The sequence below is a fragment of the Tasmannia lanceolata genome, unplaced genomic scaffold (genome assembly GCF_043159265.1).
Source record: "Tasmannia lanceolata isolate RefF3 unplaced genomic scaffold, GAP_Taslan_0.1 ptg000005l, whole genome shotgun sequence".
NCBI lineage: Eukaryota > Viridiplantae > Streptophyta > Magnoliopsida > Canellales > Winteraceae > Tasmannia > Tasmannia lanceolata.
Genome location: NW_027518682.1, coordinates 21,704,786 through 21,719,499, shown reverse-complemented (window position 1 = coordinate 21,719,499; position 14,714 = coordinate 21,704,786). Strand labels below are relative to the sequence as shown.

The following is a 14,714-nucleotide window of genomic DNA, read 5'->3' as shown; positions in this document are numbered from 1 at the left end:
CCTTCATTACAAAAATCTTTGATGCATGGCCCATCCATAGTAAGCCTTCGTAGATGAACGGTTTGGATCATTCTCCGTTTGATTGCCAGTAAAAATTTTATCCTAGGAGCTTTTTAATCCCAACAGTGAAGTCAACGGGATTTTCTAGGTTTTTTTTTTCCTACAATTTCTAAAATTCCCGCCACAATTTAGGGGTGTCATTACCAAATATGGGAAGGGAGGAAAGAGAGGGAAGAGAGAGAAAGAGAGAGGACATCATTCCCTAGGAAAGAAAAAGATGAGACAAGGAGTCAATGTCATACTCATAAGTAGACCTGGCAAACGGGTGGGCCGGGCCGGGTCAACCCGCGGGTGATGCGGGTGCGGGTCATACGGGACGGGTTATCAAATGACCCGCATTTTTGCGGGTCAAAATTCTCGTGACCCGCGGGCACCCGCAAATATGCCGCAAATATGGGATTGTAATCACTATTGTTTTGACAGCATATAATTTTCCTGTAATTGTCATAACATTCTACAGGTTATTTGTATTTTTTTTGGTAATTTTACAATCTATCACGATTTCTACGTAATTTTTCATTTAACACTTTAGTTTCGCTATTTTACTTTTTTTTCTGGTGTAATGATTACTTTTTTTGACCTTTTTACATTTGCTACCAACATTTTTGATGAGCGTATATGTGCACCCACAATGCCCACTTGCCGAGAAATTACCAAAAGAGAAGCTTGATAGCAAATTATAATAAAATAAAAATCACATTGAAATGTTAACAACACTACTGGGCACTCTCACTTTATTAAAAGTATGGTATGGCCCACACCATAGGATGATCCAAACCGTCCATTAGATGGGCCATAGCCTAAATAGGTTATGCTCCAAAAATCATTTCCATAGGATGATCCTATCCCTCCAATCTTGATGTTAGAGGGTTGATCGTAACCCTCTATAGATCGGAGGGTTAGAATCAACTGATGGAAATAATTTTGGAGCATAACCTATTTAGGGTACGGCCCATCTAATGGACGGTTTGGATAATCCTAGGGTGCCGGACATACCGTACTTTTTATAAAGTGAGGAGTTCCCTCATAAAAAAACAAACAGCTTGAGTGACGATAACATTCTCACAAAAATTTAAACATACCGGGTGCCCACGGGTTGACCCGACCCGACCCGAGTTTTTGCGGGTTGGGTCACCCGCGGGTTGATTTTTCACGGGTCACGAAAACTTAGACCCGTGCCCGCAAATTTGCGGGTGGGCCGGGTCAACCTGCGGGCACGGGTCACTTTTGCCAGGTCTACTCATAAGCAATCAAACTTCTTAGGTTTTAAATTTTACTGGCAACCAAAGTGACCTGAAGTCGGTCCCACTTGTACTTAAAAGCTTTTGCTACCTACTATTAAACGCAGCACAAAACTGGTGCACGTTAGCAACAACCCGTTCTACTTTCCCCTTTCGCTTTCTTCCCCCGGTTTTCCTCTCTTTGATATTCAAACCTCATCGCCCTGTGTCAATTCATCTCCGTTTTTCTGTTTCGAGATCAAATTTCAAGATCTTGAATTGATTCTCGAGTTCTTCAACCGTCGAGCGGACATGCATTGAAACCTTAAGGCAATTCGATTTTTCGAATCTTACATCCAGGGAGAAGGATCAGAATATAGGTTTTTTTCTATCCCATCTTCTGTTAAATTCTCGTGCGATTACCAAAATCTGAAGCCAATTTCTGTTTCTTACACCCAAATGTTGTAAAATTGTGAGGTCAAAACTAGTAATTTGAAGGATCAGAATATAGGTACGTATTTGGGCCCGTTTGGATGCCGAGAAGATTTTGATTTGGATTTCTCACTTTTGCAGCCCTTTTTGCATTGTAATTTGGATCCGATCTAATTCAGCAGCTGACAGTGAAAAAAATCAGATTTCTAAATTTGCTGTGGAAATAAGAAATTGAAAATCCACAGATGTGGCAGTTTCCTTCAACCCTCTTTGCTCCTCAACCTCTCCCCTCCACTAGGAAGTACCCCCTTCCCTCTCTGTCTCCCTCTACATGAGCTGCCGGATCTATTCATTTTGTATTCAAAACTCAATTCCAAATCCAAATACAAAATTGGAGGTATCCAAACGGGCCCTTAATTTGTGGGAAATCACAGGATGGCAAATAAAAATATCAAAGGACATGAAAATGTAGTTAGCATTTTGCAGTTAATTTTGTTTGGCCTTTATGCGGGCTCTTTCTCTTCAAGTCATTTTGTTTGTGTCTGATTATTCATTTTGTTTGATACTCACATGAATGTCTGAAGTCTGAACTCTGAAAAGGAATCTTAGACATATATTCATGCACAAACATGTATTCCTATACATATTTGTTTGTACATGTAAATGGTTTTCATTTTATTAGCTATTGTGATGGACATGAAGTGTCAATTGCGTATTGCATGTACATGCTTACATAATCTGTGCACATATTTGAATCATGTATGCATTTGATGTTATTCAGAATCCTTAGATTTACATGACATGACTAAATTGAACTGCATAGTACTTGAGATACAACAATATATGCATGTGAACCACATAATCTATGCATGTATGTAAGATACAACGATATATTATATCTATATATTTTCTATTTTGAAAGGTAAACAAAAAATCATTATAAAACAATGTAAGCAGAATTACAAAATGGGCAAAGATTGCTGTAAAGTGAGAATAGCCCTCTCGACACCAACTTTCACAGATGAATCTGCGACATTGTTGGTCTCTCTAATACATGAGATAATAAAACATCCAAGCCACTACATACATTAAATATTATATCCAAAATGGGCTAGCCTCCAAGTCCTTGGGCTGCGATGATCTATCCATGATATGAAGTTATCTTAGTCACCTTCCACCCATAATCTCCCAACCAAATCTGATAGAGATACTTGGACACCAATACGTAGAGCACGCACCTCATCTCCATTAGAATCTGTGCAGCCAATAGGGCCCGAGAAAGGTTTCACGATTTCATCTTTTCCATCTGCAAATGGTTCATGTATATCAGCAGGGCCTGGGTTACCCAACCAGTAGGCATCAAAATTTAATTTAGTGGTGGGAGGGACAGAGGGATCCATTTTGGAGTCTTCTCATCCATAGGCTTCCTTCCATAGATTATCTCCTTTCATTTTTTTTATGGAACTCCCCAAATGCCTCCACCCAAAATCACCCGAGAGACGACCAAGGTTGTAATGTTGGAAATGATATCCCATTGAAGATCCTTTGTCCTTGAATACCATTTGATTTCTCCTTCAAATGGATCAAAGCCGCTGCGAAACACATTATAGTCCAAAGAATATGGCCTCTCTCTCTCTCTCTCTCTCTCTCTCGGTGAAAAGACTTCCGTTCATCGAAAAGAAGATTAAAAGAAGGTAGAAACACATACAACGAATCAAGCAATCCAAGCATCATGTTCCAATTGGTCCTTGCAATTAAGCACTGCAAGCAAAGGTGATTGCTAAATTCTTTTTCGTCTTCTTTATGTAAGTTTCATAATTCTCCAATAAGAATTTATTTGTTTTCAATACGTCATGATTGTGGCCTTCTCCAATACTGCCATCCAACAAAATGCTTGCACTTCAAGGGCAATCTGAACCTTCTAAACAAAACTCTGAAGGGCATGAGTATCTCCTTCCGTCATAAGATCCTTGAAAAAGAACCTCATCGTGAAAGCCCTTAGCAAGTTTAATCCCAGTTTTTTATCCTCCTGAAAAAGTGATGCATAAACCTCCTTTAATAAACCCAACTGCTCAATAAGACATATATGTCTTTGATCCTCTTGAAAAAGTGATACATAAACCTCTTCTAATAAACCCAATTGCTCAATAAGACAAATATATTCACGTGCTTTAAGATTCTGATGGAGCACCCTATGCAAATGCTGAAGTAATGATAGAGATAAAGATGTTTACTTCCACTTTATAATTAATAATGGCATTAACATTTAAATATTTGTGGTTGCATTCCATGTTGATTGGTGTTCTTTGTAAATTTGTTTTTGGCCGAAAGAATCTGATAGTGAGTCTTGCACGATCTCATTGTTGTGACGATCAGCATGCATTTTCCGAAAACAGATTGAGGAGAAATTTAATATGCCTATCTTTTATTTGGTTTTTCATCATTTTGATGGTTCAGATGGGGCCAACAGAGGGGGATGTTGAAAATGATTTCTTGGAAAGACGCTTGTTGGTAGATGACATTTCTCATAAAGATAGTGAAACCGAAGATGGAACAATTTTATATACAGCATCCTTCCAAGAGATGGAAGCTAACTATGTAAAGTACCAAACAGCTCAATGGATTGTATATTCTTTACTTCTGATTTTGGCTTTGGGGATCGGGTTTTTTATGTTGCTTTACTTACCCATTCGGAGATCCATCTTGCGGAAAGATTTTCGGTCCAGAAAACTTTATGTCACACCTGATGCTATAGTTTATAAGGTAAGCCATCAACTCCCTTAAATTTCTTACTAGTTCTGTTACAATGATCTAGTATAGTTACTCCTTGATTAGTGGTTGCTTGTTAGAATCTTATAGACTTTAATGCCAGCCCCATACATATTTCACTTTAGATAGCCGTTCTTCATGTACTCTTAAGGGCTGCTTGGACTTTGGATATAGGAAAAAAATTCCATGGAAAAAGAAATTCCAAGGTCCAACAGGAATGAAATTCTCCACGAAACAAAGAAATATTTAGATTCTGGAAAATATTTCCTTGGAAAATGATTTTCCCAAGTGATGGAAAACTCATTTCCATGGAAAATAAGTTTCAAGAATTTTTTGTCGTTTATCCAAATAGCCCCTGAGTTAACCTTTATGCGATCATTAATGATAGAAAAAATCTAGTATGACATGCATGAGATTAGGAATGTGAGAGACGACGAGCCAACCGTGTGCCGAGAGACTGAGAGAAACCAGTTAACTTGCTTAATCAGTTTATCATTTTTAGTATTTTAATTAAATTAAACATTAATTTGAAAGGCCTTAGGATACATCAACATCAAAAGGAGGAATCCTTTGCGTCTTCTTTCTATAATCTCTTTGTTCATTATTATCATAGATGAGAAGAGAACAAATATACAAGACTAAATCTGAGGGATATTTGAAATGGTAAGTCAAATATATTAAAAAGAAAGGGAAGACCGAGGAAGTCCCCCCAAAGGATTACAAGGAAATAAAGAGAAGAAAAATACATTAACCTCAAGGAGGCAAAAAATCAAAACTCTCTTACTCCAAACTTTCAACCCCAGTTGTAGCCAAAGAATCCGCCTCACAATTTGCAGATTTTCGAACATGGTTGAAGACAATAGACGAGCTCTCAACAAGATCAGAGATTTCGTCAAAAAACGACCAAAATCTCCAAGGTGGCGCCGCAGACCCACGGAGCCACCTAACCACATTTAGTGAATCCCCCTCCACAATAGTAGTGTCGATTAGGTCTCTCGCGATTCTTTTAATACCCTGGTGGACCGCCCTGACTTCCGCCTCATTTGAATCACACAATCCCAGCGGCCCCGAATAAGCCCAAATGGTATCCCCTCGAAAATCACGATAAAGACCACCAATACCCGCCGGCCCAGGATTGCCCAAGCTCGAACCATCAAAATTAAGTTTCGTCCATCCAATAGGTGGAGCTTCCCACTCTTGAACCACCTGTGATCGACTTTCTCCATTGAAGCACACCACCCTCCAACACAAAATGTATAGCCGGCAAGGCGATCGACCCCTCAAAAACCCTTGCATTACGCTCCTTCGAAAGGACCCACCATGTAGCAAGGAGGCAAATTTTCCACAACATCTTACATTTTTTTTCCAAGGCACCACATCCCAACACAAAATGACATCAGAAATAGAGAAAGGAAAAATCCAGCAAATACCAAATCTCCGTAGAATATACCCCCAGACTTCTCTAGCAAATTTGCAGTGGATAAAGAGATGGCAAGCCGACTCTCCATCATGCCAAAATCCAATACGATCACCCGAGTATACTTTAAACCGAATGCCCTTGCTGAGCTCATAATATATTTTCAAAATATCTCGCCACACAGTCACCCCCTCAAATTATAATGTTCATCCGACTCCCAATTACCAAGCTTATGGCCATACTTGCTACTCATCACTTTTAGTCAAAATTGATCTTGCTCCACCCCAAATCTCCATAACCACTTACCTAATAAGGCATGATTAAATTCATGGATTCTTCTAATCCCAAGATCTCCATTTTTAAAGGGCAATCACAATGTGTTTTATGTGTGTGATTTCCATTTCATTCATGTAAAATTTGTTTCAAACATGCAACAACAGGACCAGCCCAGACCATTCATGTGTGTTGAGTTGTGTTGTTGTGTGGGATGAGTTCTATCCTCAAGCAGCAAATTTCTAGCTCTATGCGTGTGCTTCTATGATACTCACATGCAAGTGATATCACTGATGGCCCGTGGATAACATTTTCCAGCCTCGGGTTGCTCGACATGAACCCCCGCTATAGATCACAAATTCCAGCAACAAATTCCCTTTTTGTTTTTCCCTTTTCTTCATTGTTCTGAACATCACCGCATCACAACCCTCTGACGAGGACTTGACCTTTGGCATCTCATCACAATAAATGGCCATCAATGTTGTTCCAAACTGCATCAGCTTGCCCAACCAGGTTCGGCTGATCAGAAAACCAATCGTTTTATATAAAGTCAATTTTATTTACATTTCATGCTTAAATAATATGCTCTTACCCTCATTTTGTTTTTTTATACAACTGAATATTAATTTCTGAAAGTTTGGCAATTTTTTCTTTTTATTCAGGTAAGAAGTTTTGGTTGCTTATTAGATACCTTTTTAGAATGGACTATACTATTTCCGTTTGCATTTGGAAACATCAAGATTCGTACTATTTCTGTTTGCATTTGGAGACAACAGGATTCATATTCTAATTAAGATGATGTGTTTTTATTTGGGTACAAATTTTGTTTGGCCCGTCACTAATTTTGTGCTTGGAGTTGCCAAGATTTCTATTTACACTTGGACTCAATGTGTATTGATTAAAAGAACCTGAAAGTATCATTTGTGTGGTGCCATATCAAGTTGTTGGGTTCAAAGCACCTTATTAGCATTTGGTCTCTTAGTAAGTTCTCGGTAGTGTTTATCTTGCTGGGACTGATTTTGTTATAGTGCAGGTTACGAGATCTGTACTTTTCCCTTCTTTCGGGGTGCTGAAGAAAGAGAAGCATGTTCTTCTTCCTGCAGTGTCAGATATTATAGTTGAACAAGGTAAAATAGGAATTGTGAAATGCGCTGCAAGCTTTGTAGTTTATGCCACTTAATGCCTTTTGATCTCTGATGCCATGGGTAGTGCAAGTCATAGTATAACATTGCTTTCTCTCCCGTCATCTCTATTGTACACATGATTGTGTTACAGTCCATTGATTTGGTGGGCCACCACATGAGCATAGCCCAAAAATATGATGATCAGATATTGGCTATCCACTCAATGGTCCCCAAATAGTTCTTTGACGGAAAAGTTTGAGAGAGAAACAACAAGCCACACCACATTCGATGGGGAAAAATACTCTGAGTGGACAATTATTATCATTGCTTTTCTGACATAACTCATCCACATGGTGAGCTACCAGATAAACGGGCTCTATTTTCGTGTTACATATGTCATCTGTACAGTGGAGGCAGCAGGCCATGGTGCAATATTGCTTTGCATTAGCTATTGTAGCTTTGTCCAGGATTTGTTCTGCTTGAAAGGTCGGGGCATCTTTTTTCCAAAACCTGTAACTAACAGTTTTGAAAGCAGATCATCAACACTAAAAATCAGTTTGCCACAGGAAATTCCTTGCAATTTTGAGCTGGACAATGAAATGTTTTTTGCTGCTCAAAGGGTTAAATTTTTGTCGGATGCCATTGGTCAGTTCGTATGATATTTCCATGATTTGTTTTTCTTTTCAGAATCAGTTCTGCTGCTGCTGCCTTTTAAAGGACCCAATCTTCAAGCGATGGTCTATGCCCTTGGTTTTGTTTTCTTGCAGAAATTGTTACTTTTTTTGTGACTTGAATAGCTCACCCACTCTGACAGTTGGTGAATTTGTTTTTAGATTGTCCCAATTAGAGAAATTTTTAAATGTTAAGCTTTGGCTTATATATAACTATTTAGATGCAATGTCCAATGGTGCAAGAAGAGTTCATGAACAAGCCCATAATTTATCAACAATAATTCAAGTGAAGAATAGGGATGATCGAGATCCAAAAAGTAGACCGGAAGGCATTGAAACATCATATGCTAACATTAGTGGGTCTTACAGATCACTGTCGTCACGAAAATTTACAGACTGAGTCATTATGACTTGTGACGATTATTAGTGATTCTTTTTTTAATTTTAGCTAAATTTCAAATACGTTTTGGTGGCCCTTGTGGAAAGAAAATGTGATTAGTATTGTTTGGTCAAACTTGAAATCTTTGTAATTTGGAAAGTTTTAAAGTTCAGAGTGTGCTATGTTTGGGCTGGGATATGTTACTTGTAATAGGGGATAGAGTCCTTGATTGAATTTAGTAATTAGAGAGTCTAGTTTCAGAATTTCAATAGTTTGAAGTTGGTGTTCTATGTTTCTTGGGCAGCATCATGTGATATACTTTCTATTTTTATACTAGGATAGTCTAAATGCAAAATAGGCTTTATTTATGTCGACTTAAGGGCTGAAACTGATCATATACCAATGGTTAGGATTGAAGGCTTTGGGGCATGTACATTTGTAGTTTTGATGTACTTATAAAAAGGTTAATGAATAATTACGAGATATCCCTGTAGGCTTTGGTTTTGCCTTACACTGATCTTGGATCATGTCTATTGTTTTATCTCTGCGGCAATTTTTTGTTTCTGAAGATCTATCAATTTTTTATGTGATTGTTTAATTCTCTAGCAAGTTTTATACTCTTGGTGGATTCCTATTCTTTACTTCTCTAGCAAGTTTTCTACTCTTGGTGGATTCATAGATTTATTTGCATCATTCGACTTGAAGATATCAAACACATGTTTTTTTTTTTTGGAATGATATATCAAACTCTTGTAGAACAACTGGTTTTATAAATTATTCTGGTAAATCTTCTTAAGATATATTTACGTGCTCGCCATCACTTTTTGAAATAAATCAGAAAACACACTGACAATTCCCTTATATTTGTAAACAATTTGTAAACAAATGCATCAATATGCAAAAATAGTTGCATATTTTTATCTACTCTTCTGAAATATTATTCTATATGATTTTCATATCTTTAAAGATCAATCCTAGACATAAATGAACAATTTAGGCCACTGTATCAATGAAAACAAGGGAAGAACCACATTGAGTTGACCTTGGAATAATTTGGCAGTGCTGGATTTCTCTTCATTTTTGTTGATGCGAGCTCCTAAGTTTATATTTGACAAATCGTTGTACGGCCCTTCATGACAATAAACGAAGTGAGTGATCCAACTGTTTTTCCTATACCATTAAAAGCCACAAAAATGCATTCTGCCTCTTTTTTTTTCTAGAATCTCAGTGAAGTTTCAAAAGTAATCATTTGATTGCAAATTACACTCCTTTTAAATTGCACTCCTTATAGTCAGGCTTTTCTCTCCCCCTTTTGGCTTGGTCAAGAGGCTTTCACCTCCAAAAAATAAAAGAATATCCCAAGCCTTACGTGTTTCTTTTTAAAATTTAAATAACGCAAAAACTTTATTAAAAGAGTAAAGTAGAACAAGCAAAGCCCTGACCAAAATAGTCACGGCTGACAAAACCCAAGAAAATCAACAAAATAATCCAACTCAATTGTACTCCTCGAATGGAAAATGATTTATGACAACCAAATACCAAATACCAAATACCTCTGCAAGCCAAAGAATACACAACTGAATTGGCCAACCAAAAGGACTGATGAAAGGAGACTTCATGCCCCTAATGCAAGCTGTGGGGATCTTGCATTTATATGTTCTCAGCATGTCTATGAAAACATTTTTGAGCAGTTCCTCACATGTATTTTTAATATTCAGCTAGCATGTGTTATTATACTGTCCTTGTGGAACACATTATTGTGGATCATGTCTCACCACCTTGGCCACCTGTTAATAAACCATTATTGTTATTGTCAGGATATTTTCAGTCCCATTTTGGCATCTATTCTGTCAGAATTGAAAATGCGGGTATCCGAAGGCCACCAAGTGATGATGTTCAAATCCAAGGACTTGCTCACCCTAGGGATTTTAGGAAGGTGCCTCAAATTGAAACATTTGCATTTTGTTACGATATTATTTTTTTGAGGGCAACTGTAATCATAATGCTATTATACAGGCTGTTCTAACACGTCTTTCAAATTTGAGGAATGAGAGCTTCGCTCGACAACTATACACTAGTGAGGATCAGCCCAATATCGGGTCTGGTTATCCTTCTGGAGCTTGGGTCCGTCAAAACATTGGAACAAGCTTGACTCCTCAGCCAGTATGAATGCTTTACTCCACTATTCCTATTGTTTTTCTTACCTTATGATGTGTCCTAAGCAAGAAAATATTGCGTTGTTTATTATTGCTGATTGGACACTGACTACCAGTAGAATCAGCATTTCGTTACTAAAAATTTAGAATACCCATAGTTGCTTCTTTAAAGAATCGATATTGGAATTGATACGAAGTATTTTTTTTTTTTAATTTAAAGCATCATCTCAAGTTCAATATATGCGTTTTTATTGTGATAATCAACAATTCTGATCACCTAAGATATATTGTTCTGTCCTATTATTAGATGTTGATATACTACCAGAATTTAGTCTGATTACCCAAATTCTATTGTTTTTCCAAATGTTTATATCCTATCTTCCAAAAATTTCTCATGTTATTTTTCTGTTTTCACCATATGAGTGCCTATTTATATAGTCATGTGTTGTGAATCCGTGCTTCCAAAGATGGAATTTGTATCGATTGTAATTACAGCTAGAAGTAGAAGTAAAACTCTACTGATGCACGGGCAGGATAAGAAGAAAAATATCAGCTATGAAGAAATGACCACGAAACCTAAATTAAGAGAGATACCAAGATCTAACCCCATTGTTTAATGTATTCATTTAGGCGTTGGGAGGTGAATCTCATCATGTTTTCAACCAATAGAAAACTGATATATAGTCTTTTGATAATATAAATAAAAGGAACATGTATTGCGAAGAAGCCATGGATGTCTCCTTTTTGATATTTTGTCAATTGATACAATTTGGTAAGCTTGTAAAACGTAATGAGTTACCATTAACATTTTCTTCATATACACTGAAACCCGATTCCCTGTGCCTCTGCTCCTCTTACTCTATTTGGAGAAGTGAGGACGTGGCAGACTATCTTTTATCTGGCAATCAATAGAGACAAGTGGGGGAGGGGGTGGGGAGGATCCGTTTGGTTTCAGAGCAGCTCTGGAATGTTCTTGCAGGAAATGGAGAGTGTCTGCAAGTAGTGGTTCAAGGAATGGAGAGCAGCTTTGATAGTGCTTAGCTTCACGATTGAGGATAGACAGTAGACCATCCATTCCTCATTATCATTCCGAAGGAAAATTCCATGGTGCCTCTCAAGCCTATCCACCACACTAGCAGGACACCAAACTAGCAACATGAAAGTGAACAAACATCTTACATAATGCCGATTTGATTGTCGTTGTCTGTTCCCCAAGCAATAATAATCTCATATTGGCAATTTCATTTCCATTCTTTACACTACAAGGTTCAACAACACTTTCCAAGGATTACTAACACAAGCACAAAGGAGGTTTCCCCCAAGGTTTTAAATTTCGGTTTTGGTGTCGGTTTCGGTTTCAGGCCGAAATCATGTAAAAAAATGACTGATTTCGTTTTTTTTTATTTCGACCGAAATGTGTAAAATTTCGGCGATTTCAATGGAAATTTTGGCTATTTCGGTGAATATTTCATAAATTTCGATGGGAATTATAACATTTCCGTGGACTTTTTAAAAATTTCGGTGGATCTATTTGAAATTTTGTAAAAAAGGCTAAAAAGCCAAAATCTTGTAAAGAACCGACTTCATTTAAATTTCTTTTCGGTCGCGGCCTAAACGAAACGTTTCGGCTGAAATTTAAAACCATGGTTTCCCCAACTGCACCAGAAAACAAACTATATTTCCTTTTGCCAACTCACTTTCCACTCTAGTTCACATCACCCCATATTTAGCCAAATTATTCTATATTCCAGCCTTCAGACTTGGATTGTCAGCATGGGTCCACAAAATCGTATTTGACAAATCTCCCTCTACCTCCAACTTACCATTCAACTGACGAACAAAAGTGTGCAAACCGTGGTGAAGGGCAGACACCTCCGCCTTTTGAGTAGTCAGCATGACTAACATGCATGCCAAGTTGATAAGTAAGCTTTTAAATCCATCCCCCCCCGGCCATAGTAGTGTTCGAAAACTTAACCCAAAATCAGGATGGATTGATTTCCAAGTTTGACTTGGCTTGCCAATTAATACAAACTGATTGACATGTTTTCAGTTTTTTTTAGAACGCCAAATTTTGCTTCTGCTTGAAGTAAATATATGGCACAATCGTGGATGCTAAGCCTCTTTTCTTTTCTAAATGCAGATGTCCCCCTCGAGATATCTCAGGCATGATTCTTTCCATTCTGCAGGAGAACTAGTATTGCAGAAATTAAAGGAGGTTGAAAGTTCTGTTAAGGTAAAAGAACACCATTTTCTTTTTCTTTTTCTTTTCTTTTCTATATATGTTTTTTCCCCAGCTTATAAGACATGCTCTGTTACCAATGATGCTGCAGAGGGTTGAGAATTTAATTGAGGACCACCATTGTCAAACATCAGACTCTATAGTTTGAAGCAAGTGAACTCACGTTGCAATACATATTGAGGTTTGATTACTCACTTTCTCTCAATTCTTTCTTTTATTAGGATATCACTATGTCTCCATACTGTCTCCAAAGTTATCATTCCCAAAATTGCATATTGTGCCTTCCAGATCAAACCATTCATCGTTCACAGCCACGGAAAGCGCTCTCTGGTATAGATTTGCATCTCCCAACTCTCAAACACCCATATTGTTTCTACTCATTGTCCAACTCATGCATGTGATACTTCACTAGCATGCATCAAAGACCCTTTGTATTGAAGGCACCAGTCTGTATTATGTTTTATCATCCAATGAGAGAGTATGGCATCATTGCAGTTAATTCTTGTAGCAAGATGATTATTGTGGTTAACTTTTTTTTGAATCATAATTATTATTTTTGTGGTTACTTGATGCAAAGTCCCAGACAAAAGTTGTAAGCTTCCCTATGGAGTAGTGGCACACATTTCAATTCTTGATTGAGTTGCATCTTTATTTGTGTATGAGGTTATTAGCTTGACATTTCCAATGAAAGAATAAGACGTCAAAATGGTTAGATTATTTGCATGTAAATATTCTAAAACATAAAAAATATAATATTGAAGATCAGTTGTGAACTTACAAAGATGGTTGTTTTGCTTGCAAGCCTGAAATTAGTTGATGTTAAACCTGGAAAAGTATTTCCTCGCCTTCAAGTTTAATCAAGGCATATTGGATTATCTTGTAATCGATTTCTATCTGCCTAAACCAATGTATCAAGGAAAACCAAAAAGTTACAAAAAAGATGAGTTCTGTAACTAATGGTAAATGTACGCCCTGATTATCAAGTTCCTTAGTTTTCAATTCACTTTCGTTTTTAAAGCATGCTTTATTAATAAAACATCTGTTTTGTTCATGCCAACTAATCCCATTTTACTGTGTACATGAAGAACGAGTGGTAAAAGATTATTATGCATATATTTACAACATTATTTTTACCTACTTGTGTCTTTAAACTTTAAAAGGTTTCTAGTAGTAGAGTTAAAGGGTGGCAGTTAGTGGACAAGGAAGTAATAAGTAGAATAGTGGGAAAGTATTCTTCTGGGGTTTGTACTCTTTTTTACAACCATAGCATGACACCCAACACTTTACTAGTAAAGTCTTCCAATGTACAACCAAACAGGCCCGATGCGTTTCGAATACTTTTCTTGGGATGTGTACTCATTCCCATCTCTGCTTCCTGTAGGTAGTTTTGATACTGACACTCCATACTTCATTAAACACTTCTCTGATTGGCTGTTAGAGATTTGTTTGGAATTGTAACCGTCTATAACAGATAAGAGAGATGTGTTTATCGTCTAAACAATGTAGTGCTAATATCATCCCCCCTATTTGTCCACATTAAAGTTTAAGGGAAAGGTGGTTTGGGTCAGGTGAATCTCCCGCATGAAGCCCAAATCAGTACCATGGTTATAACTTATAAGGTGAGTGTGCGTGCAGCGCTTGTGCATCCCAAATTGTGCACCGGACCCACAAAAATGGATTATCTAAACCAATCATTTTTTGGTCCCACCGTGGATAAGTCATCATCTCCCAAAAACGGGGACCATTTGTGGACCTTATAAGGGTTAGGATCTTCCTATGATCACGGGCCACGGCGAGACCAAGAAATCAATGTTTTAGATCATCCATTTATTTGGGCCCACTTTACTTTTTGGGCTGCACGAGTTCAGGGCCATTGATCGTATAAAAGATTAAATAATGCCATCTCCTAATCTGGTCCTTTACATTATTTTTGTTATTTCACATTTTAAGTTTATATAGTAAATAAAAAGAAGC

The 14,714-nt window shown here is 37.4% G+C and overlaps 1 protein-coding gene across 2 annotated transcripts; it reads left to right on the top strand.

The window, feature by feature from the left end:
- Window positions 1-1,405: 1,405 nt before the first annotated feature.
- Window positions 1,406-13,370, top strand: LOC143877961 (uncharacterized). Of its 2 annotated transcripts, none has more exons than XM_077380313.1 (8): window positions 1,406-1,660; window positions 4,170-4,475; window positions 7,205-7,298; window positions 10,163-10,281; window positions 10,362-10,508; window positions 12,642-12,734; window positions 12,832-12,921; window positions 13,029-13,370. In XM_077380313.1, exons 2-7 carry the CDS (start codon window positions 4,170-4,172, stop codon window positions 12,886-12,888), a joined length of 816 nt encoding a protein of 271 aa, XP_077236428.1. In that variant the 5' UTR covers window positions 1,406-1,660; the 3' UTR covers window positions 12,889-12,921; window positions 13,029-13,370. The 2 variants fall into 2 exon arrangements, with proteins under 2 accessions (XP_077236428.1, XP_077236429.1); XM_077380314.1 differs by lacking the exon at window positions 1,406-1,660 and adding an exon at window positions 1,775-1,791.
- Window positions 13,371-14,714: the final 1,344 nt, after the last annotated feature.

Coding starts and splice junctions, on each gene's coding strand:
- LOC143877961 (XM_077380313.1), top strand. CDS start 4,170: ATGGGGCCAACAGAGGGGGATGTTGAAAATGATTTCTTGGAAAGACGC. Junction 4,476..7,204: donor CTGATGCTATAGTTTATAAG/GTAAGCCATCAA, acceptor GTTATAGTGCAG/GTTACGAGATCTGTACTTTT. Junction 7,299..10,162: donor AGATATTATAGTTGAACAAG/GTAAAATAGGAA, acceptor TGTTATTGTCAG/GATATTTTCAGTCCCATTTT.